Source organism: Nicotiana tabacum, chromosome 19 (genome assembly GCF_000715075.1).
Source record: "Nicotiana tabacum cultivar K326 chromosome 19, ASM71507v2, whole genome shotgun sequence".
Taxonomy (NCBI): Eukaryota; Viridiplantae; Streptophyta; class Magnoliopsida; order Solanales; family Solanaceae; genus Nicotiana; species Nicotiana tabacum.
This window is the reverse complement of record NC_134098.1, coordinates 70,910,128-70,935,172: the sequence shown is the minus strand read 5'-3', so window position 1 is coordinate 70,935,172 and position 25,045 is coordinate 70,910,128. Positions and strand designations below refer to the sequence as shown.

Here is a 25,045-nt window from a genome sequence, read left to right as displayed (position 1 = left end):
CCCTCGGCCTCACTCAGTCATCAATCTCTCCAGTCTCACTCACGGGCTCACAATGTCATGCAACTAACCCGACAACAATGATATGATGTATCAATAAATAATATATGAGACTGAGATATGGTATGAATGCATGGATATGACTGAGTATGAAATACCAATAAAATCAGTGAAGTGATAGCAAGAAATGGCCACTATGGGTCCAAAGAGTATCGACATGATGCCTAAACATGATATCTAGCACGATTGACAGCTCAATTACTTTATCACATGGTGAAAACACGGATATCAACAAAATAGGACCACTATACAATGCCATAGAAACAACAGAGTCCCAATTCACATGGTGCACGCCCGTCACCTAGCATGTGCCTCACCTCAATACCAATCACATGACACATATTACGAGGTTTCATACCATCAGCACTAAGATTAGAAGAGTTGCTCACCTCGAACAAGCTAATTCCAACACCGAGCAAGCCAAGTGATGCTCCAAAATGCCATCCCCGCACGTTCTGACCTCCGAACGGTTAGAAACTAACTAAAAACAACTCAACTACATCAAACAATGCTAAAGGAACCAATTCCGAGAGAAAAAGATCAAATCTTGAATCAAAAGCCCGAAATCGGCCAAAAGCCCAACCCGGACCCAGACCCGTACCTCGGAACCCGACAAAATTTATAAAATCTAATAACCCATTCAATTACGAGTCTAACCATACTAGTTTCACTCAAATCCGACTCTAATTTGATGTTCAAAACTCAAAAATTCATATTATGAAACTTTAGGCCAAAACCTCCAATTTTCTCTTTAAAATTCACAATCTCATTACCAAAAACGAAGATAGATTCATGAAATATAACTAAAACCGAGTAGAGAACACTTACCCCAATTCATATGGTGAAAATTGCTTCAAGAATCGCTTCAATCCGAGCTCCATAGCTCCCAAAATATAAAAATGGTCGAAACCCTCGAAATAAAGTACTTTATACTTCTGTCTAGGCACCCTCTTACGCGAACGCATCAACACCATCACGTTCGCGATGAACAAATAATTTGCCACCATAATACACTTCGCGTTCGCGGTAAAAACCTCGCGAACGCGACTCACAGTTGGCTCAGATCTTCGCGAACGCGACTCCAACTATGCGGACGCGATGAAGAAGGCCTCCGGCTCCGGCTCCCAGCTCAACCCTAAACGCCCGCGATCCATCATACGCGAACGCGAAGAAGACTTGCCCCAACACTATGCGAACGCGGACCATTACTCGCGAACGCGATGAAGAGCTGAGACATCAGAAAACAGCAGAACATAGCAGAACCAAAATGAAGAAAAATGATCTGAAATCAATTCGAAACACGCCCGAGCCTCTCGGGATCCCGTCCAAACATACCAACAAATCCCATAATACGGACCTACTCGAGGCCTCAAAATACATAAAATAATATCGAAACGACAATTCACACCTCAATTCGAATTCAACGAACTTTAAAACTTCAAACTTCCACAACTGATGCCGAAACCTATCAAATCACGTCCGATTGACCTCAAATTTTGCACACAAGTCACATTCGACATTATAGACGTACTTCAACTTCTGAAATTGGAATCCGATCCCGATATCAAAAGGTCCACTCCCGGTCAAACTTTTCAAAATTTTAACTTTCGATATTTCGAGCCAAATTCAACCACGGACCTCCAAATCACAATCCGGATGCGCTCCTAAGTCCAAAATCATCTAACGGAGCTAACAAAAGCATCAAAATTCCAATCATAGGTCAAATGCTAAAAAGTCAAACTTGGTCAACTCTTTCAAATTAAAACTTCAACAATGAAATTCATTCTTCTAATTCGATTTCGAATAACCTGAAAATCAAAACAGATGATTCACATGAGTCATAATACATCATACGGAGCTACTCATGCCCTCAAATAATCGAGCGAAGTGTAAATGCTCAAAACGACCGGTCGGGTCATTACAATACATCATAAAACGTCATTTTGAAGGGGGAGACACTACTTTAGAGTAAGACAACATCCAATGAGGCAAGAATACACTAGGAACATGGAGGAAGATTTAACTACGAGTTTTTCCCCTTCTTCTTTCTACTTTTCATTGTTGGTTATGACTTTTAGTATTGTAGTTTTTACATACTATTATGAGTAACTAATTTATTATCTAGAGTTTTGATGGAACCTCTTGAAGGATGAATTTTTGCTATGTTTTAATATAATTTAACCTTTGGATTTATCTACTTGTTCAACTACATGCGTATTTCAGTTGATTGAATGTCCATCGATTGATTGTGCCTATTTATTATGTGTTGCTTGAGAAATGATACATATTTAGGTGGTTGTTGTACAATGTCACTCCTAAGGTATATGAGAGACCAATACTGCGGGTTTAAAGGTAGGTCTAGAAATAACAAAGTTTTGACGTGGTCATAGTGAGCGGTTAGATAAAGCTATTTAGCGTAGTTCGAGAGAATATGTCTACTAAATTATTGTAGTTACTCGAGAGAGAATTACGACACCTAAAGTGCTCACGATCAGTAGAGAATACATAAGTGAAATTGTAAGAAACATAAACATAGCGGGAAGGATTCCGACAATTGGAAAAATCATAACTCTAGACCTGCTTAATCTTGTCTCCAGCTTTTAGTATCTTAGTTGCTAATTTACTGTTTTAATTTGTTAGTTAATTAGTTAGATATAAGAATCTTAATATTTATAACTTAGGAATTGTTCGAGCTTGCCTTAGTGGTGATATTGAACAGTTATAGCAAAACCTTAGTTCTCTGCGTGATTCGATTCCGAACTCTTAGACCATATTATATTTATAGCGACCACTTATCCTTTTTAGGACTAGAGTTGGACGTGATCAATACTGTAGAACCTCAAGGTTATTATATATAGAAGAAATTGGCAAAGCTCCGTACAAATATGGAAAAGAAGATATTGTGTTATGAAGCCATGGGAAAATAATAGTTCTCTATGAATATTAGAAGACACGAAAAGCTGAAGACTCAAAATATGAGATGCAAATCTATTCTATTCCGGGAAAAGATACGAGATATAGTGGAAGAATGAGAAGGGAGGAAACAAGCTGAAATACAAGGAAAGAATTATTAAGGAAGGAGTTGTTATCAAAATTCTTACATCATTCAATCAAGGTGTCAGATAAGGAAAGAAAATCATTCAATGCAAGATTCGAAGGATACTCATCAATTTACCATATTCAAAGGAAAGGATCAACATTAAGGAAAATTCATATACTGTCCATATTCATACAAGTACTGGAGCTGCGAATTATGGAAACAAATAAATGAGCAACGGTCAAATTCCCTTGGGTTATGCAATAGCCAGAACAAGTTGAAAGGGCTATAAATATACAAGCTCTATGAAGGAAGAAAACACGCAACCTTCTATACAATTGTCTATCCAACTACAAGTTCTTTATTCTACTCTTAACAAGCATTGTAATTCACTTTAGTAGATTTACTGTGTACATAAAAGAGAGAAGAGAGACAGAAAAATATTGGAGAGGCAATGTGTCCTAGAGGTTGTGTCATTATTCGTTTCTTTGGTGGCTGAGTGAAAACCAAAGGGTCGTTGTTGGCGAGCGAGTAAAAAACAACTCTTGTTCGTTGTTGGTGAGCGAGTGAAACCAACCTTGTAAATGTTGGCGATGAACGTTGAAAATCACACAAACTGTACTCAACCCAAACTACAAAGAGCTAAAGAGATAACCTCCTTGCAACCCAATGGGATTAGATTAGGATACCGCATTGGTTCCGAACCAGTATAAAATTTTTGGTATCATTTACTTTATTGTTCCCATATTTTATTATATACCATTATTATTTATTGAGATTAGTATTTGTTTAAATCGAAGTACTAACAGTATTGTACGGGCTGTCTGCGTGCTAGTCGACTAAAAGTTTAAAAACCTACAATTCAACCCCTTGTACTTCCAATTTGACTTGAGGTTTGACTTTGACCATTAACCAATGAACCAAAATGAGTTATTTCTTTTAGTTAACGCCTTTGAAACGTTGTTTGTAAGTTGACATGTAGAGGAGGTGCGGGGCGTGACACATTTTCAATAGCAAAATAGACATGAGATACGTACGTTAACTTCTTAATATCACGTGATTTATACTATACAATATCACAGATAATTTGAGGCTTTACTCCTTAAGTGCCATTTGACTAAACCAGTATATCATATGATTGTGAAATACTATGAATAATGTGATGTCTAATTTGGGAAATCATGCATGTGGGAAAATGATCATATACTTGATTTACAAGTTACAGACATGATGCATTGAGTTTCCTATTATTATATACGTCGTATACAAATAATACATAATTAATTGCTCAAATTATGCAAAGTTGTATGAAAAAACAAATTATAAGCGTGTAACAGCAAATTACGAACAAGTAAGGATTTTTATGCCTTTTTTCTCAAAGTTTTGTAGAGAAGTTCAATTAGTAATTCAAAGCTTTATATTATTAAAATAAATAATTTATCAAATGTAGACCCAAAGTATTTTTTTATGTGGCAGATCAAATGAGCGCTTATTTTTATTTAATATTTTTTATGTATGAAAAATAGACCAGCTAGCGATTATTATTTTTTAAGAATTAATACCCTAATTCTTAATTATTCAAATTTTTGTTAGTTTCATATTTTAACTATTATTTGATACACTCTTAAATAATAAAAGAGCTGTCACCTCGCACAGTATGTAGCTATTTAACTATTTAACTATGCCTAATGTAAGAACTTGTTTAATATTTTTTTTACTGATTATTTTTTTTTTCTTTTCTTTTTTCTTAGCTAGCCTCACGTTTCGCAACGAACATGAGTTGGTAGATGATTTTTTCCGACAACGTTTTCTCCTGTCTGATCTATTTCCTTTTCTTCTTGCTCACCTTTCCTCTCCCTCACACACAAATCACTCAATTAAGAAAAAGTAAATCTTTTAAAGAATAAATCAAGGTCTCTAAAGATTATTTTTTTGGTGAAATCTCATACATCACAAGAATATACTATTCAAATTGATAAAAGTTAGGAATAGCAAAAAATGCAAGCAACTTCTTTAAGTTTATTTTAAGCGCAACAAATATAAGGGTTGTATCAAACTCAACTAGCAAATTACAAGGAGGACAATTTAGAATTGTAATCTATCTATATTTATAAAGGAGGGACCTCAAAAAGTAAGTGGCATCTCTTATTGATGAGGGATTGTATTTATCTATTTCTTTAAATTTTTAGGGATTTAAACACAATAAACTCAATTATTAAACTTTTAAAAAATATGTCTCAACCGAAATCAGAAAAGGCGTGTCTTTTAATATTCTTTACAAACGTTTCAAACCCAAAATCTTCCCGCCTTATATTTATCTTCTCCACATCAATCGGAATCTATCCCATCGATTGCGCAACATTAGTATCAGTATGAAATAAAATATTACGTACTTTGCATTCTTGGCGAATGGTTTGAATAAATCGAAGAAATTGGCGAGTAAGCACGAAAATAGGTAATTTCATCAAATTCTTATGTCGGTTATTCTCTGCTCTGGCTAACAATTAGTTTCCCTTCAATATGAAAAGTCGGCATTTTTCTTTCAAAATTCGCATAAATATACGTTACTGTATAAGTATTATATAGAGATCAATATCTGAATTGGATCAATTTAAAACGCCGAGTTCTATGTCTTCTGATGACCGTGCAACGAATCCTTATGTTGATTTAACTGCTTTGGCCAAGAATTCATCTTCTTTCAATCCATATTTTCTTTCTTTATTTGCAAAAATATATCGGATACTAGACATTGTATTTCTGAATCGGTTTAATGTTTATTTGTTTTAGTAAAAAATAGTTGGAATTGATCTTTCTGTGCAACAATTGTTTGGAACTGGAGCATTTGGATTTTGGAGCAACCTCATCAGCATCAGTACTTGCAACTTCTTTTGGAAATTCAATGTCTTTTGGCGGTAAAAACTTGAATATAACTAGATGATTTCAGTTTTTTAGTGATTTTGGAATCAGTATTTTTATGCTTTGTATTGGCAATGTTAGATTTCATGAGTCATGTTGAAGACTCAATTAGAAAACTCAAAAGTTGTTTCTACTTTCTTGAGCTATCTTTTCCGTGAATTTTGATAATATAGCCAAACAAATTCTTTCCTTTAACAGAAGTTAAACGATATCTGGTCGAGTTATATAGTACACATGGTATGCAATGAAAAACTTCAAATGTGGTTATTTATATTTATCAAATTTAATTGCGAAATTAGGAAAGAATTCTGTAGGGATCTTTTTTTCTTTATCTTATTGCTAAGGAGTTCTTGTGGTGGCAGAAAAATTGGTAGGAAAAGGCTGTCCCGATAAAGTTACAGCTAAATTTAAGCAGATGCCTCCATCTTATTCTCTGACATTATTCCAATATTCAAAAGCTTTAGGAAGTTTAACGTTTCAAAATAATATGTTCTTTTGGTTAATTACATCCATGTCTCCAGAAAGTTTTTGCATTAGAAGCGTGGTGACTGTGAGCTTTAGTAATGTGATTCAGTCATACAATAGTAGTTCTTGCTTGAGCTTCTATCAGCGTATAATGATAATGCTGCACTTTTCAAATTAATGATAGTGCTTTATTTTATATATGATATTGCGTTTTGTGATTTAAGATCCTCACATTTTAGTAGGAAGAAACAAAAATATATATTCTAGGAAATTCCTATTCCAGAGAAGCCAAAATAGAGATGGGATTAGAGCTAAGTCGTGGGTGAAAGAGAGTGGGATTTATACTACACCATCAGTTTATCTTCCTTTCTTTTGTTTCTGTTTGCTTCTATATTTAACTTCTTTTTAAAATATTTTGACTGTTCAAGTGTACTTTTTCTGTTGAATCTGTTGATGAGATTTTGTAAAAGATTTTGAGACATTTGAGTTGTTTAGTACTATATGCAATCTATTTATCTTCTTTTTCTTTATGATATGCCTTGATTTCTTTATTCTCTTCTTTCTTTTCCTTTTACATTATTTCGGTAACCAGAGAACTAATGCTAAAATTCCAATGATAACCTGCAGGGTCGAGATCATTGGAAAAACATTGTGCCCAGCAATTTGAAAAGCTTAAAATTCTCAATTATTAGTCACAATTATTTAAACTCACCAAGAGCAACGTACCTCGAGCAATGATGAATGCAATTCCGAAGATATCATTAGCTGTTTCACTCATGGAGTCATAGTCTATCAGTGGAAACAATTTTAAGCCTTCTTCCCCATTTGTACCAGTGTTGCTGAGGATCGTATGAATAAAATTTCGTAGTTTCCTCAATTTTTTTGTCCCTTTCCCTACTTTTCTATTTATCTTATTGTAAGATAAAAGTCTCAATTGTAATTACCCCAACCTTTTCTATCATGTATAGCGAAAAGTTTAAAAGTCTTCTCCAATCTTTCATATCCCTGATAAAAATTTTCAAGTACTGATCTGTTAATAAATTATTATGCTATTCTTTTTGCCACTTTTCCTCATTATTTTCATTCCATTCATGTTTTAAAAACTCAAAAGTCACTATTAAAGAAACATCCATTTCCCCCCAAAAGTCAAAACTCTAGAATTCTCCTACACTAATGTATGTGCTGATAGTAAATTAATTTCATTATACTTAAAACTTTATTCTGTAGTTATTGTTGCTTGATGGAGTATGTTAGTAATGTAGATTTTATTGTTGAAATGAGGGCAGTTGGGACTATGACTATACTAGGAAAGATTGATAAATTATTTTTAATGGGATATTTATGATACTTCTATCCGGTCAAGAAGGAAATACAAATTACTCTTATTAATAACCTATTACAGCTACTTCATTCTTTTATTTACCTGTTATGTTATTCCAAATTTTCATCAGCATGGTCTTATCCTTTTCTTTTTTTTTTGCTGAAATTCTTGGTCTTCTCTAAGGATGCAAAACTTTGGTTCAAATTAATATTATTATAATTTCTGATGTTCTTTAAATCATATGTTCATGTTTATGGTCACCAATGCCTTTGCTTTCACTTCATAGTAGATGGTGCTTCTCCTACAAATTTAATGTAACTTCTTTTGTGAGGTTTAATGTTGTCTTTCTCCTTTTGTTTGAAGTCATAATTTTTTAATATTTGAGTATTAGAAAAAGAAGTTTGTAAATTCAACTATGCCGTTCAAACTAAGTTTTACTTCAAATTTGAAAAACGAGAAGGAACATAAATAGGCAGTTGAATATCATGCATCTCATGCATGTAAACAGTGAATAAAGTAAATAAAATATAATTTCCTTTTTTCCCTTTTAGTAATGAAGAAGTAAAAGAAATTTTTTGTTGGAGAAATCTACTGCTTTAATGGAGAAGAATAATGTCACAATGAATATAGAAATTTCTATTGTGGTTTATAGATTACTTAATTTACAAAAGAAAAAAAATTGCTAACTGTGATGACAACACAATTTTACTAATTATGAATGACGAAAAAGTTAAATCATATACTATGTGTTTTTATTACTAATTATTGTTTCTTTTACCAGAAAAAGATTTTTTACGAAATGGTTGTATATGTAAAGTTATTAAACATATATCGTTGTAGTTTTAGTATCATTCTTTTTGTTGACTTCAAATTATTTTTTGTAAAACTGAGCTAACTGTTAAAAATATAAATATGTTCTACACACTCAACTTATTGAATTAAAATTATAAAGGAAATTTTTAAAACTCATTTATTTATTTTATGATCGCGCAGAGCGCGGCAAATTCACTAGTTAAATTGTTCGCGCTTCGCGCAATCGTAAAAAAATTAGTGAACTTACAAAATGACTCTTTTTATTATAAATTTAGTCATAATAAAAGAAAATACATGAGTAACACTCAAATATTGTTTTCTCCTATTTTTCTTTGTATTGATAGAATCCCATAGTCCAATCATCTCTACTGCTATCCAACTCCAAAAGGAAAAAGATATTTATTCTTACAAAGAATAGAAACATGTTAAAAATGCAAAAAAGTTTATTTTGACAAATGTAATTACATACGTATATTCTTGTTCTACAGATAAAAACTTATAAACAAAGATAGAAATAAAGTTAAATGTACTTTTGGTAATTGCAATTATATTCTTTCTTCAAAAAATCTGGTTAAAATCATAGCTATTCCTGCCAAACTTCTAATAAAAATAAAAGATGAACAACACGAGCCATAGTTGATGCTTGACGTCATTATTTTCTTTAAATGAATATTCATCGAGTCTTAATGCAGAAGAATGGCAAGCATCCACACCACATACAAAGTTGCATCGATCTTGCTTCGCTAAACAAAAGGAGTAATATAGCAGATATATAGTCATTTCTATTCACATATTATGAACTTTTATAAATTACTTAAAGGATATTGATAATGTCACAAGGACAAATCAATTGATGAGTTTGACCAAGTTCACTGAAAAGCAATTTAACAGCATGAGAAAGGATACCAGGAACTGTAGTGGTAGCCAATCTACGCCAATACCTCATGATGTGACTAATGTTTCCACCCTTTTTTTTTCCTGAAATTCTTGGTCTTCTCTAAGGATGCAAAACTTTGGTTCAAATTAATATTATTATAATTTCTGATGTTCTTTAAATCATATGTTCATGTTTATGGTCACCAATGCTTTTACTTTCACTTCAGAGTAGATGGTGCTTCTCCTACAAATTTAATGTAACTTCTTTTGTGAGATTTGATGTTGTCTTTCTCCTTTTGTTTGAAGTCATAATTTTTTAATATTTGAGTATTAGAAAAAAAAGTTTGTAAATTCAATGAAGTTTGTTTTTTTAAATTTATTTTGAGCGCAACAAATATAAGGGTTGTATCAAACTCAACTAGCAAATTACAAGGAGGACAATTTAGAATTGTAATTAAAGAAATAAATAAAACCCAAATCCTCATTAAAGGCCAATAAGAACGACCACGAGGATTTCATCGTATACACATTAAGACGGAGCATGACCAAAACTATTCATCAATCTAAGAGATTTGAAGAGTAAAACAATAAAGAGGCAAAATAATTTCAGAAGAAATAAGAGATGGATTTTTTACAAGGAACCCATCAGAAAAATGAAGGAAAAAAGAAGACGAAGAAAGCCTACAATATAAAGAAAATAAGGAGAAAATAAAAATATTCATTTTTTTAAAAAAGGGTCAGGTAAATTAGCCATTACACATGGTCAGATCGGGTCATTTTGATTGCTTTTCTCAGGAGCCTCGCAAATAATATAGTTAGGGGGCTTTAGAGATATTAACTATACTTATGGTCTGTTTGGAAAGCCACCCGGTAATTGTATTTGATGCAATTACTAGGGTAGTAATTGCACAGCCTAGTAATTACACAACATAATAATTATGACGACATGTTTGTTTGTCATAACGTGATTACAGTGTAATTATAAGCGTATTGTTTGGTTGCACAAGTGTAATTACACAGTTAGATTAAATTTTAAATGAAGTAATTATCAAAACTTAAAAGTTAATATAATAAACATATTCATATAAATATTTTTTTAAAAGTATAAATGATATTAGATTTGATATTTAAGATGCATATTTTTTCTTGAATATAAATTTATTAGTAATCATATATTTATAACTAATATTGTAAAAATAATTTATATAAAAACATACATTTTGTAAGAACATCATGAAATGCATACTTGATAAAATAAATTAATATTTATAAATATATTGTCATAACACTATTCAAATATTTGAACTAATCTGTCAATTCTAACAAAAAAAATGAACAACATGCAATGTGAAATAACAAGTCAATACTATTAAAATAAGTAAATTGAAACCACAAAATATAACACAGTCTCAAAATCAACAACAACAACAACCATAATAACAACAAGCCTAGTGAAATCCACAAGTGGGGTCTGAGAAAAATAAACTGTATGCAGACCTTAACCCTACCAAATGAAGGTAGAGAGGTTGTTTCCGAAAAACTCTCGGCTCAAAAGAAGTGGAAATAAAGCAATGAAGAGACATTAGCAACAACTATGTAATTAGACATGTGCACAAGTGGAGATACGTGCAACAACATATATCTAAGAATACGACACTATAAAAATAGATCTAGTCTTGCTGAAAATAATGACACAATGTGAAATAGCAAGGGGCTAAACGCCTAGACATAGCAAAATACAAGACTAGTACTAATATTACTGGGATGCCCGGACGAAACTCTACACTGTCTGCCAACATAATTTCAAAATCCAAAAAATAAAATAAAATAGCTTAACATATATCAAATTCCAATATAACAAAAATAAGCCTCAATACAACACAAGATTAGGAAGCATAATAAGTTTATAACCTCATTCAACAATGAAGTTCTACTTTAATGGCATCACTCATTATATGCCATGTTTGTTAATGACTCATTATTTCTAATATTAGGAGGCGTAGTTTCAAAAATTAGAATAATAACGCAGTTACACTACATGAACAAAATAAAATAAATAAGAAATAAAATATACGAGTAATTACATGGAATCACAAGGAGTAAAGGTAGAGTAATAAAAGATAAATAATGTACAATAAATAATATATTTTAATTTTAAAAAAGAAACTTAAAAGTAAAAAATTAAAATAAAAAGAAATTAAAATAACAGAATTAAATACTTATAAAGAAAATAAATTAAAATAAAAACAAAAAGAAAAGAAATTAGGAAGTAAAAAATTAAAATAATGAAAATAAAAAATTATAAAAAAATAAATTAAAATAAAAACAAAAAGGAAAGAAATTAAAAAGTAATATTGTAATTACCACCAATTCTCACCTTCCCCTTGAGAATTGGAGAGTGTAACTACACCTCTCCAATTACACCAAATTTTACGTTGACCAAGTAATTAGTTGGTCAGACAAACATGTCAAACTGTGTAATTACACCCAAATCTGATTCCTATGTGGCTTTTCAAACAGCTCTTAAAGTATGAAACCATAAAAGTTGAACAGTTTAAGGGTTGTTTGGTAGAATGATGGGACATCTCATAGGAATAGTTATCTCACCTTCTATATGGGATAATTAATTCTACTATTTTAATGTAAAAGTTATTCACAAATTAGCTGATAACCCAAACCAAATATATAAAGCTCGGAAAAAGAAAGGTGATATGGCATATCTTTTTGGCCAGCTTTACCATTTATCTTTATCCTCATTTTTTTGGGGCTTTTTAGTCTTCTTTAATTTTGATTTGAACAGGAAACCTATGGCTACCGTATGGGTTTATCTCTCCTTAATGCTATCGTATTATTTCTTCCCTTATTAATGTGCCACTTATTCTTATTCTTCTTCATAACTGCCACTTACATCTCTCTTTATAATTTTAAGTTTTTGTTTTTCTAACGGACTTTCATAATTACCTTCATAAATATCAAGAAACTTTTCTGAACTTATATAAGCGCATATTCTAACACATAAATTGCAAGATTCAAATCTTGATGTATGATTTTGCTCGCTTCAAAATTAGTCATGTTTATTTCCATTTCCATATTTAGATCTTTAAGAATGGTCATATGTGTGTAAAGGAGTCGAGGCAAATAAAGGTTTTCGACTATGCGAACGAGGATGGTGCCTTCTGAAGACAGTTGTATTTTAGTTGTCTCTACTTCGATTGATAGTGACGTCAGGGGTCTATGTTGGCTTAATACGATGAAGACAGACGGAAGTAAAGGGCGTTTCAATGTGTGGCGGAATAAGAAAATGAAGTAGAAGAGAAAGAAGAATGAAGTAGAGGGCACAATGAATGTGATCATAAGAAGAAAATTAAGTATTTAGGGTTGGTTAAAATTGAGAGGAGAGAGAGAGATGGTGAATTTGCAGATTAATTAACAAAGAGAATAAAGTACGAGAAAAGATGGAAGAGTTTGGAAAAGAATTGGGATGTTTCTTTTTGTCGTCATCGTAGGATAAAGATGAATTATTTTCCTTTTTCAATATTCATTTATTTTTCTTTTCCATTCAATTCTTGAATTATGAGTAAATTAAGAATTTCCCTTTTTGCATGGTTTATTATCCATGTAATCGTTATCCATGATTTAAGTTTCGCAAATCTTACAAATTTGAATGAATCAACGACATTCGCGTCCGCTTAACAAATTATAAGGTAAGTTACCTTACGTAATGAACTCTACTGTAATGTTTATTATTTTTTATATGTTTGATCCCTTTTCTTTTATTGTTTTCAAATTTAAGATACCTAGAATTAAATGCAAGAGAGTCAAGATGAATGTGTAACGACTGAAGATTTGATTCTATACTAAACTAAGGGATTAACGCCATTCCTTTTACCTTTAAAAACAAATACATATTAGCCACCAGTAGTAATTTTACATTATTATTTCATTAGTTTTTAGCTTTTGTCTTTAGTTCCAACATGCTAATTTAAACGGGTTGTTCCATAATTAAACTGAAGTGTTTCCTCAAATAATTTCAGTCAAAGAGATATTAAAAGTATCATTAAGAGGTGATAGAATCATAAAAGAATATTAGATTAGTATTTTTCCTATGTTGAAAATATGATATTCTAAATTAGTTAGCTATATTTTGGCCTCAGATGACATGGCACTACAGTCTCCTCTTTTGAACATATAGAGAATAAAAATAAATAGACTTATCTGATTACTTAAATGGAATCATGGGAGGAAAGATATATAGAAAGTAACAGAAAAAGAAAAAAAAAAGAGGAGAAATAAAGGGTTAATACATAGAAGGCTGGTGGATATTTAAAAATGGTAAGAATAGCTAACAAAAGAAAGAATATAAATTTTGGAATTTGACAGAAAATAAGGAGGACAAATAAAGGAGTTATTTATCTGGTTGAAAGTGGAATTGATGTAAGTAAAGAGAGAGAAATTAAAGAAATAAAAAATACTAATAAAATACAGAATGCCTTAAAAGAAGAAGAAAAAAGGGAATAACGCTCTAAAGTTTACATCCTCCAATTTTTTAAATTAATATTTGTTCTCTTTTTTATTATTTTATTCTTATGTTTTCTTATTCATATTCTCAAATATTAATTTAGATGAGTTGTTCTTTGCATATTTAACTTTAAATTAAAGGTATTTTTGGGTATTAACTCTTCTTCTCTTTATTTTTATTTTTTTAAACTATGTTCAGCTACAAGTGAACAATGTGGATGTTGTACATAACTTTTTTTTCGAGGGCAGCTTTTGAAATCGAGTTCTGGCGCCATTGCCACTCCTCACTCCTTCACAACCCACCAAGAGAAAAGTCAATTCCGATGTTATTCTTCTCTCCAAAACCCTAACCATTAAACTGGAATGAGGAATTTCTTCAAAAGTTTCTGAAGAAACATTAGAAAGGACCAAAAACCCTAGATTTAACAAGCCAATATGGAGTACCAAAAGAAGGTGGTATGCCCGGAGAACGAAGAGTTGGCAGCGTACATGTGGAACAAGAAGCAAGAAATGGCTGAAAACCCCAAAGGGATTTCGGATAATATCTTAAAAACTCTTCACAAAGCCTATACCAATCTCTGCAATTCCAAGACCCCTATTAAGACTCTCAAAGAGTTTTCTGAGATCAAGTGAGTAGAATCTTTAAGTTAATATTTAAGGTTTTTCGCGCTTAACTCATTATATATTTAAAGTTATGGTTTCATAAGTTAAAATTTATTGAAGTTTGAGTGGTTTTCACATATATATTTATGCGCCATGTAAAAAAATACTTGTTTTATTGAACCCTTAAAAATCTATGCTACATCAGACACTTCTTTCAATTGGGATAATTATTTGACTTACTTTCAATTATAGGGGTGTTGGAAAATGGATTTTGAGGCAAATGAAAGGTTTTTTTGAAGCTGATGATCCTGGTGCTTCATCATCCGAGGAGAGTGATAACTCCGGTGAGAAAGGTAAATCTTGAATTACTTTTTTGTATCTAGTTTTTATTCTCTGCTTGTATCATTGTCTGATCACTGCACTACTTAGAGCAAAAAGGTGGAGTCTTTGTAGTACTAGTGGATTGTATAAAGGTGGAGTCCTTGTAGTGCTAGTGGACTAGTGGAGTATATATTGACAGAATTAGGCTTACGTTCCTTTTGTCTTCTCAAATGCTTTTGCTTGTTTGGGTAGCTGATTTATTGATCACATGAGTTTTTTCAATACAATGATTGACCACAGATGCAGCTTATGAACTCAACAATTAAGTTAACGGCCAACTTAGCTTACATTTGTAATGCTCGATAACTAGACCCATTGATAATTGGACTAATTGATCGACTATCCGGGTGGTTTTCAGAAATAAGAACATCAATAATTGAGTAAAACTTAACAATACAAACCTTTGTGTACGTGGATTTGAGTGGTATTTAGTTAATTAATTTTTTTATCCATCTTTTTTATATTCTGATGGAGGATATGGATGTTGGATCAATTGGAAGTTGCTAAATTCTTTCCCATATCTCCAGGGAAGAGAAATAAGGGAACAAAGCGTTACATGCCTCAAAAGAATTCTGTGGCCTATGCCTTACTGATCACACTGTACAGGTGAATGGCTAATTCAATGCAGTCTGCTTTGCTTCGTTCTAGTAAATTGTTGTTTCAGCAATGAAAATGTCATGATTCTAGGTGTACAACAAACGGTGAAAAATTTATGCATAAGCAGGAGCTTATTGATGCTACTGAAGCTAGTGGTCTTTCTCGTGCACCTGTTGGGTACGGCTGTCGCTGCTTAACTTGGTTTAGTATTCGATTTAATGTTCTCCCTGCAATTGTACTAAGTGAAGTTTTGACTCTTTCGTCCATGATGTGTGCCATGCATTAGACCTGAGAAAGGAAAAGGAAAAGCTGGACAATTTGGCTCGCCAAGGGACTGGTACAGCGGATGGAGCTGCATGGGGAAGTTAATAGACAAAGGACTTGTTGCTAAGTCTAGCTGCCCTGCAAAGTATGTTTGCCATGTCTTTTATTTATGCTCTTTTTCCAGTTAACTGATATTCGTACATTTCAAATAAATTTGGCCATTTCATTTCCTGCTAGATAGTTTTATGTGCATGTTAGGGAAATGTCAGCTTGCTTTTAAGATATGAAAGTTAAAAAGAACATATGGATTATCTCCCTCAGTTTCTGTTGCACATAATCCCTTTGACTTTTAAAGTATACACAATCCTCCTCAAAGTTATGAGCTAAAATATACTGGTTTTACTAAAGTGAGAAAATACCCAATGAAATATCTTCCCAAATTCTTTTTTTTTTTTTTTTGCTCTTCAATTTCCATTCTCCATTTTTCTGTCTTCTTCTTTCTGTTACTGGCCAAGCCAATGAAATACAAAGAGCGGTAGTTGGATGAAACTTGTTATATTATTATTGTTGTTATTATTTACGTTCTTTTTCAACTGGCTTTATCATGCTAATTGGCCCAAGGCGGGGTACTTCTGTAAGAAAAAAAGGCTGAGAACTATATCTAGTCTTATTATAAGTATGTCAGATACCTCTTGTTAGTTTGGAAGAAAAACTAATTGTTCCACTTTTACTCCGCCACTTTGAGAAGGTTATATCTATATCTATATGCCGCAAACTCCAAATTCGAGGGGTTAATCCGTATTTAACCGTTCCAACATTACCTGACCTAACTAGGACTAGTGACTAGTATTCTAGGCGTCAGTAACTTGCATATGGAAGGTGGTTTTTCATTGAACGGTGGATATGACTGATTAAATGTCAATCGATTTAACTGTTATCCTTTTGACTTGAATCTGTATATTTATTGGAAGCTGATTTTTCCATTCTTCATATATATCCCCGCATTCGAACTCCATTATCAATTGTTAAAGTGTTTTCTTTATTTTCTAGCATAGGGGCTTTTCTTGGTTATAGGGGTGGGGGTGAATGTCATTCCTAATGGTGAATCAGTTACAGGCTTCATTAAAATGAGATATATCGAGATCGACCCTGCTAACTATGTAGATATATAAAGGAACTACTTTGCAGCCATCTGACAGGAACCACTATCTTATAAGCAGAGTAAATGATATTGTGCTTGAGTTGCTATGCAAGCGAATGAATCTTACTTTGCATGCTTAACCAATTTCTTTTCCTGATCTTTAGACTTAGAGCCCATTTGGCCATAAAAACAATTTCACTTTCTTTCGAGAAAATTTTCACTTTTTTTCGAAATCAGTGTTTGGCCATAATTTTTCAATTTTCACTTGAAGATAAATTTGGTAATTTTTCGAAAATTTAAAAATCTCCAAAAAGCTGTTTTTCAAAATTTTCACTTAACACACAAAAATTCAAAAATAACCCAAAATTGTATTCATGTCCAAACACAACTCTAATTTTCAAATACCATTTTCACTTTTTTCCGGAACGCCCGCGTAGTAATAAACCATGCATCCTTTGTCAATAAGTGCAGATATATGCTCACTGAAGCAGGCAAAGAGATTGCACGGGAATGTCTTTTGAGGTCAGGAATTGTTGATTCCAAAGAAATATCGGCATCTTTGACAGGATTTTCAGATTTGGATCAAAATGACAAGCTAGATAAGACTTTGTCAACTATTAACTTATCAAGTACCGAAGTTCGACATACTACTTCAGTGAGAAAAAGGCCAGTGCCATCATCTCAATCGACTGGCAAAAAGAAAATGAACATTCCATCTGAATCTCTTGACAGGGTACTTTTTCTGTTTTAGATGTGCTACTTGTATTCATGATTCTTAACTTGATAACAACAATGTGTAGTTTAATACCTCTTGTTAAATGTTAGCAATAATTCTCTTCCCTCAGAGCCTCACTTGTCATTTTTACTGCTTCCGTAATTGACGCTGAAAGCTTCAGAAAGTGCAAATCTGTACTAATATGGGTATTCAATTGCCTGGCAGATTGCTTTCTGACTTGTTTGATCACCGATGGACGAGTCATCATGGATACCAGGGGCGGAAGCACCTTTAACGAAGCGGTGTCACGTGACACCGCTTCGTTGGAAAATTTTACTAAGTACATGTATTAATACTGAAAAGAGACGAATAAGTAGAAAACAATGACACTATTTGACAAAGATTGTCTCTTGGTGTGTTGGTTATATGCTTGATTTTGCTTTAAGAGGTTAAAGGTTCAAACCTCAACTAGCACATTTTTTTGTAAATATTTGAGAAAACCTCTGTGGTTAAAAATTGTGATGAAGCAAATTGAACTCGGGCTTTTTTAACATAAGACTCAATAAAACCAATAGACTAAGCTATTTCTTGTTTAGAAAAATAATAATTAAAGTTATTATTCTAGTTCTTTTATAAATTTCAACACCGCTTATAAAAATTCCTGCGTACGCCCCTGATGGATACCCTGATTGCTTACTCTCTCGTAAATTTTAAAAGAAATATCTAACTGGCATTAAATAATAGAGTACTATGATTGAGCCTTGAATACGTTCCAAGACCATGCACCAAAGCATTGAACTGTTCTTAATGGAATGGAACTTCAGCTTTGATGAGGGTCATGTTTATGGAGAATTACTGCTTCATGTTATTGTGAGCAGAACTTCACTACAGAAAAGAGAAGGGGCATACCCCTTAATAGCTCATTTTCTGAGACTGCATACTCAAAAGGCTCAAATAAAAACCGACCCACCCGCTTCTGAAAAAAATGCCCCATCTCAAATACCTTATGATGCCTTGAGTCCCTAGATTCTCTTACATCTAGGTGTCTTGTTTAGCAGCAACCTGGACCTATTGCTTTCATCAATTTTCAAGATAAACATAAATATGTAAGCATCAAACCACTCTATTTAGTGCTTGCTAGTTGCCAAATCTGGTGCATATACTATGTGATTTTTATGGTCTAAGGTGATGGCTGCAGCATCATTGCCACTACCATATTGAATGAGGTGAAGCAATTCCTGTATCCTGCTACTTTTGAGTCTATCTGTGGCTATTGTTTGTTGCAGAAGCAGACGTGCTTGCAGTAAAAGCTGTTTTTTTTCATTTGTCATCCAGAGATCTTTTTTTTCCACTCAGGAATTTTACTTTCGAATTCATTAAAGCATTCAAGCCTTATCATATTTTCACCGCATAGTTATGTTCTTCCACCTGATCAAGTCTTGACTTGTCGATGTCTTTAGTACTGATTTTTCTCATTGAAACCGGAAAATGACTAAACACAAGTTAATTTCTGAGATCTTAGTAAGATTCACCCAAATTTCTGTAGCATATTTATCTTAGACATACAGCTAAGCAAATCTTGAGGTCCAATTTTTATGAGAGTCCTCATGCTTGATTATCAGTTTTTTTTTTGGGGTGGGTGGGTGGGGGAGGTGGGGGTGTTTGAAAGACAAAGGCTTTGTATTTATCAGCATGCAGTCGGTGATATGACTTCTCTAGCTGCTGTTCTATTATCCACAACTATATGTTTTCCGGCACTTTTTTAATTCCATTAAAAGTAGTTCCCTGAGTTCTACTTTAAGATGCTTCAAAGCTGTTCCATTTTCTTCTTTTAAGATTCTTTTTGAAGTAGCTCTGGCATTTGTTAAACTAATCCAGTTTATGCAATTTATGCTTCCTTGATATGACTTCTTTTTGTTCTGTGCATCTGATTCTTGTAGTTTATTCGAATGGGCTTCTCCAAGGAACAAGTAATTCGGGCTTACTCTGAAGTGTTAGAAACATCACAGAGCAAAGATATATCATTAATCTGGCCGTCTGTTCTGTGTCGCCTTCGAGAAGATCAAGTTTATGGTTTGTTTTCTGACTCCTTTTAGATAGTTTCATGTAGAAATATCGTTAGTACGAAGATTTAAGAACTCACAGTTTGGCTTGTTAGAGGTGCTGATTGAAACAGTTGAAATTAAGCATTCTTTTGCATGACTTTAGTGACTGTCGATGGCCAGGTCAAGTTGGTACCTGTAGAATTGATGATAGACTATCCGAGACTACTTGCAATGGAACAGTAAATAGTGCAAAGCCTTCTCATCTTGCTGATTTTGCAGATTGTTCGAATACTTTGAGAGCTTGTTCATCCAATGTAAGTTCAAAATTGACTTGCTACAGGGCAGTACGAGCTTTTTTATCTGAGTTCCTGACACATTAAGATGTATTGCTGTAGACTGACAGTGACGCATGGAAGAATTAAGTTCTCTGTTTCTAATATCTTTGTTCTATTGTGTGTTCAGCTAGTTGATGAGCAATTACCATGTCTGGAAACTAGATCCAATCTCTTGGTGGCGCCGCCATTGGCCTATGGAGAGCAATTTGAAGATGTTTATGAAGTAGTTTTGGTATTAGATGATCGGGAACAGTTTACTTCTCGAGGGTAAGCAAGCGCTCTGTTCATTTCTGAAAATAATTTTAGTTAGTTAAGTACCAATATTACTTTGACACCCAAGGGTATGGCCTAGTGGTCAATCAAAGGTTCAGACCTTGGAGACCAAGGTTTAAACCCCAGCAGATAGCAGATGGAATAGTCGAAGTACATGCAAGCTGGCCCCACTCCGCCGTTATTTAAAAAAGATATACCAGTATTATTCTGATGGTTTGTCCATTATCCAAACACTACTACAATCTATGTCTGTTTCTCATCGATAAGTATGAAGATGAGACTGTGACTTAGACCACAAATGTTGTGATATGAAGTAAATTCAGAAACTTGAAACTCCAGCTCTTATTTCTACATAAGCCATGTATGCCACTTATCCTATTAGTTTAAAAGTCTTCTATATCTGCATTTAACCATATACTTGGTGCTCTAGAGAGGGCAGTCTATATGGACTAAATTCCGGATCAAGCTCCAGAGTTTCTTCCAGCTTTTCTGCATCAGTGCACTTTGACATGCCATATATTCGACTCTCCCTATCACAAAATTCTGTAAACAGAGATTGTACCTTAGTCAATCTGTTTTCAACTTGCTGCTAATTTGGGAAATGAGCTAACAACATTGCAACCTTGCTGTCAGTAAGGAAGTAGAAAAATGAATATCAATATTTACTGAATATCTTTTTATGATCAAGTACTGTATTTTCTGAATATTAAAATAATAATTTTATATTAATACTATAGGGCAATTTGTTTGCTCAGAGAAATCAAAGATTGATTTGTCCTCTGACTGTTGGTTATTCCATATTTCCTTGAATTTTTGGAGATTTAGGAAGTGACAATGCCGATATAGGAATGTCTAGAAGTTGGTGCTATTTTCATCTGCTATGGCTAATTAAAAATAGGGTCTGACAGCATTTCTTGTGGACTCGTTGAAATCTGTGTCGTTGTATTTACCAGGTCGCGTTCCAGGAAGATAATTGAAAACATCAGCACGCAATTTAAAATTGAAATAGAGGTGAATATCTGGAATTGTGTTTCTCTTTTCTTGTGCTTTCATCTATTAAGTGAGACAGGAACAATTATATGAAATAAGTATTTGTCAAATATTTTTGTCAGCTTTCATTTACTTGAAGATTCTCCTTGTATCCATGCTTGTTTGGTAGAGGCTGGTAGCCTGGTACTTTATAATTGTAGAAAGGACTGCTGGCAATTTCTTCTTTTCTTAGTTTTCAGTACTTATATTTCTAGCAATTTCATTTTATCAAATTAAAAAAAAAGGAAAAGGATTTCTAGCAACTTTATCCATGTTTGAATCAAATACTTAGTCCTTCTAAAGGGTATTAGCACTGTAGTTGTGATGCTTACTGCCTCAACAAGGCTTAGGGTCTCATAGCATCTACAGGTGGCTATCTCAAGTATCCAACGGCCATGCAGAATGTTCAAGCACTAAGAAGCATATAGCAAAGTTGTTGAAACTACTGCCTCCCAATATATTCCACCACAGCTGATAGATGTAAGATTATTTTGGCACTTCCATAGGTTAGGCGCTTGCCTGTTGGTGATGCAATCTGGATAGCTCGTAACAAAGTTATTGGCACTGAATACGTTCTTGACTTTATTGTGGAGAGGAAGAATGTTGAAGATTTGCAAAGTTCAATCAGGGATAACCGATATAGAGATCAGAAGCTGCGGATTTTGGTATTTTCTTATCTCTTTTCTTTTGGTGCTTTTTGAGTACTTCTATATGCTGTGGTTTCTATTTACTTGTGTGTATTTGACTTCTGTCTTTTTGTAACTTCTAGCTTTTAATTATTTTTCTTTGTCCTCAGCCTTCCACAACAATGATATATTGACATAGCCCGATGATCTGTATGAGTATGTACATCGCTGTCCAAAAGCAAAAGTGCAGTTTAATCTGCTCGACAGACCGGCATGATGTTTTGTAATTGAAATTGTCTGACTTATCAACAATAAAGGAAAAAAAGAGAGAGAAAGTAAAAGTGTCGTTTAGTCTCTTGCAGGTAATGGTAAATACTAAATTGAGTAACTAGTTTTACCTATTTTAAAAAAAATATAACTAGTTTTATTTTATCACACTGAGAGAGAGCAGGCAATTATATCCTTGTCTTATCTGTACTTGCATTTTCGTTTTAGACTGCCTTTTGCTCAGTGAGTTAGACAATTTGATATCCAATAGTATTGAAAATGATTTTTGGGATTGAGTCATTTTTGTCAGCATTGTTAAGGACTAGTGAATAAAAAACGTCATTTCTTTGACAGCTTAGACTTTTAGGTGAAACTCAATGTGCAACCAGATCACAGAAAGTTCTTGAGTTTGAGTCTAACCCACATCTATCATAGAAAAGGTTTCCTCATGGTTGGCTCATGGAAAAAAAGAAAGAATCTGACCCGGCCCAAGGGGGCATGTGAAAAGCATTATTAAGTAAATAAAAAAGTGTCCTCTGTCTAACCATTTAAGCTTTTAGATGAGTCGGTTCCCAAAATTCAAGAGATGTAGTGAATTAATATGCTATAATTGAGTAATTTTTGAATTAATATGGGTTTTCGGTTGATTTATGAAAAGAGGTGTGGACTCAAGAAGATGATGTATGTCGTTGAAGGAGATCCAAATTCTTGTACTGCTGCCGATAGCATCAAAACAGCGTAAGTTGTTTTTTTGGATCCACCAATGATGTCTTTTCTGCTTTTCTTTTTTACTTTATTTATTATTTCTATTTCTGATTTCCAATGATTGCATTAGTTGTTTCACAACCGAGATCTTGGAGGGCTTTGATGTGCTAAGAACAAGTGGTTTGGGAGAGACATTGAGAAAGTACGGCTGTCTTACTCAAGCAATCAATCAGTACTACAAATGCATGGATAACAAGCGGTCCAATACCAGGCTGTGCCCCTGCTTTAATGAGTTTATTAGGAGGTGTGAGGATCTCGATAAAATGACAGTAAGCGATGTGTTTGCCACCCAACTCATGCAGGTAGGAATTTTCACGTCAAAATTGGAATATATTTAAGTTCCCTTACAAATAAAGATACGAGTTTTAAAATCTTTGGTTGTTAGAATTTGCTGCTTGGTGACAATCATGAATTTTATGTACTTCTAGGTCTCTGTTGCTCAACTTTGTTTAATTGATTCATATCCCGGAAGGTTGTTTTCTAGGGGACGGCTGGGTAGGAAGTAGGGCAAGGTTTGTTGATGATGTTTCTAAGGGGCTGGGTGTTGTGAAACGAGAGAAGAGATTTGCATATATGTTTACATATCCTTGTACTTTGGTGGGTCACCTAAGCATATTTGGTGTTTCCATGTAAAAACACCTCCACCAAGTTAGGGAAATGGTGTATTTATTAGCCATGAATTCAATCAGTTAGCTCAATTTAATGGAGTGATTACAATGCATGCAGGTCCCACAAGTGACAGAGGAAGTTGCTATTGCTGTTCTTGATATGTATCCAACACTTTCATCTCTTGCGCGTGCTTACTCGTTGCTTGTGAGTTGCTGCTAGTGCTTTCTGTTTGACCCCTGTATTTGAGTAGAAAGATAAGAATATCCTTCGTTTTAGAACAAAGTCCCACATTTTTTGGCTAAAGAGGAAAAAAGATTAAAAGTAGCAGAGAACAGTAGAGTACTTCATCCATTTAGAGTATTTCACACGATTGGGCTAATTCATGCAAAAGCCTTATTCTCGACCAAAGATGTTTGGACATGCCTCAAGATTATTCATTCTAAAGAGATTCTAGCATTGCATGCTGAAGTAAAGGCATCAAATGGGCAGTAACATTGGGTTGAGCAGCCTTTAAAATCCTTTATCTCAGATATCTGTGAAATTTATCCTTAAATTTAGCAACAAATTCGTTAGAGGCTAATCTGCACCTTAGTAATCCTTACATTATGTAGTGTATTAAGATTTCCTGGATCTTCTGAATTAGTAGTCTTTCTCTTTGCAAAGTCTCAAACTAGTAGTTCTCATTAAAGATCATCCAAGAAAGATTTCTTATTTTGGGGGATCCTAATGTGGCTTTTTGAAGGATGGCGATGTTCGTGCGCAAGAGGAAATGCTCAAGGAGCAGAGCAACAACTTAGTCAATGCAACTGCTAGCAAAAAGATTTTCGAGTTGATTTGGAGCAATTGATGGCATTTTACAAGATTAGTAGATGCCAGGATAGTAGACTAATATTGTGTATATTTTATTTGGTCCGTTGTTTGTGTATATATACGAAATTCTAGCTGATATACATTGTATACAGATGGGTACTGGCTACTTCCAATTTTGGTTAGATCTGTGACAGCAGTGATTTGCTGGAATCACTGCTTTATTGATGTGGTTAAATCAACTAGTCCTGAATATCAAGGCTTTTCTTGTTCTGTTGCGATCTGTTTTAGTGTATTCAGTTTTTCTTTTTAATTTTTCTATTTCTTCAGAGCCATTGCAATTTGCAACTAAAGCCATTGCTTCATGCAAAGTTCTTTTATACTTCGGTTACTGCATTTTATACTTGAACTATTCTTAACTCTTTAAACAGAGGTAATACTAATTCTACTAGCTTCAGTAGTAAGATTTTAAGATTCTAAATTATCTAGTATAATATTGTTTTTTTAATTTAATTATGTACTTGGTAATCTGACACATTTCTGTCAACATGGATCAAATGCCAAAATGAACAAATCTTGTTACAA

At 33.4% G+C, this 25,045-nt stretch overlaps 1 protein-coding gene across 1 annotated transcript; it reads left to right on the top strand.

Moving 5' to 3' along the window:
- Positions 1-14,216: 14,216 nt before the first annotated feature.
- LOC107830439 (crossover junction endonuclease MUS81-like) lies at positions 14,217-24,743 on the top strand. The gene is made up of 15 exons (XM_016657984.2): positions 14,217-14,632; positions 14,859-14,959; positions 15,515-15,593; positions 15,675-15,761; positions 15,871-15,993; positions 17,461-17,722; positions 19,645-19,777; positions 19,930-20,063; positions 20,212-20,351; positions 21,311-21,368; positions 21,893-22,051; positions 22,938-23,017; positions 23,115-23,346; positions 23,771-23,857; positions 24,396-24,743. Exons 1-15 carry the CDS (start codon positions 14,439-14,441, stop codon positions 24,498-24,500), a joined length of 1,974 nt encoding a protein of 657 aa, XP_016513470.1. The 5' UTR covers positions 14,217-14,438; the 3' UTR covers positions 24,501-24,743.
- The last annotated feature ends 302 nt before the right edge of the window (positions 24,744-25,045 follow it).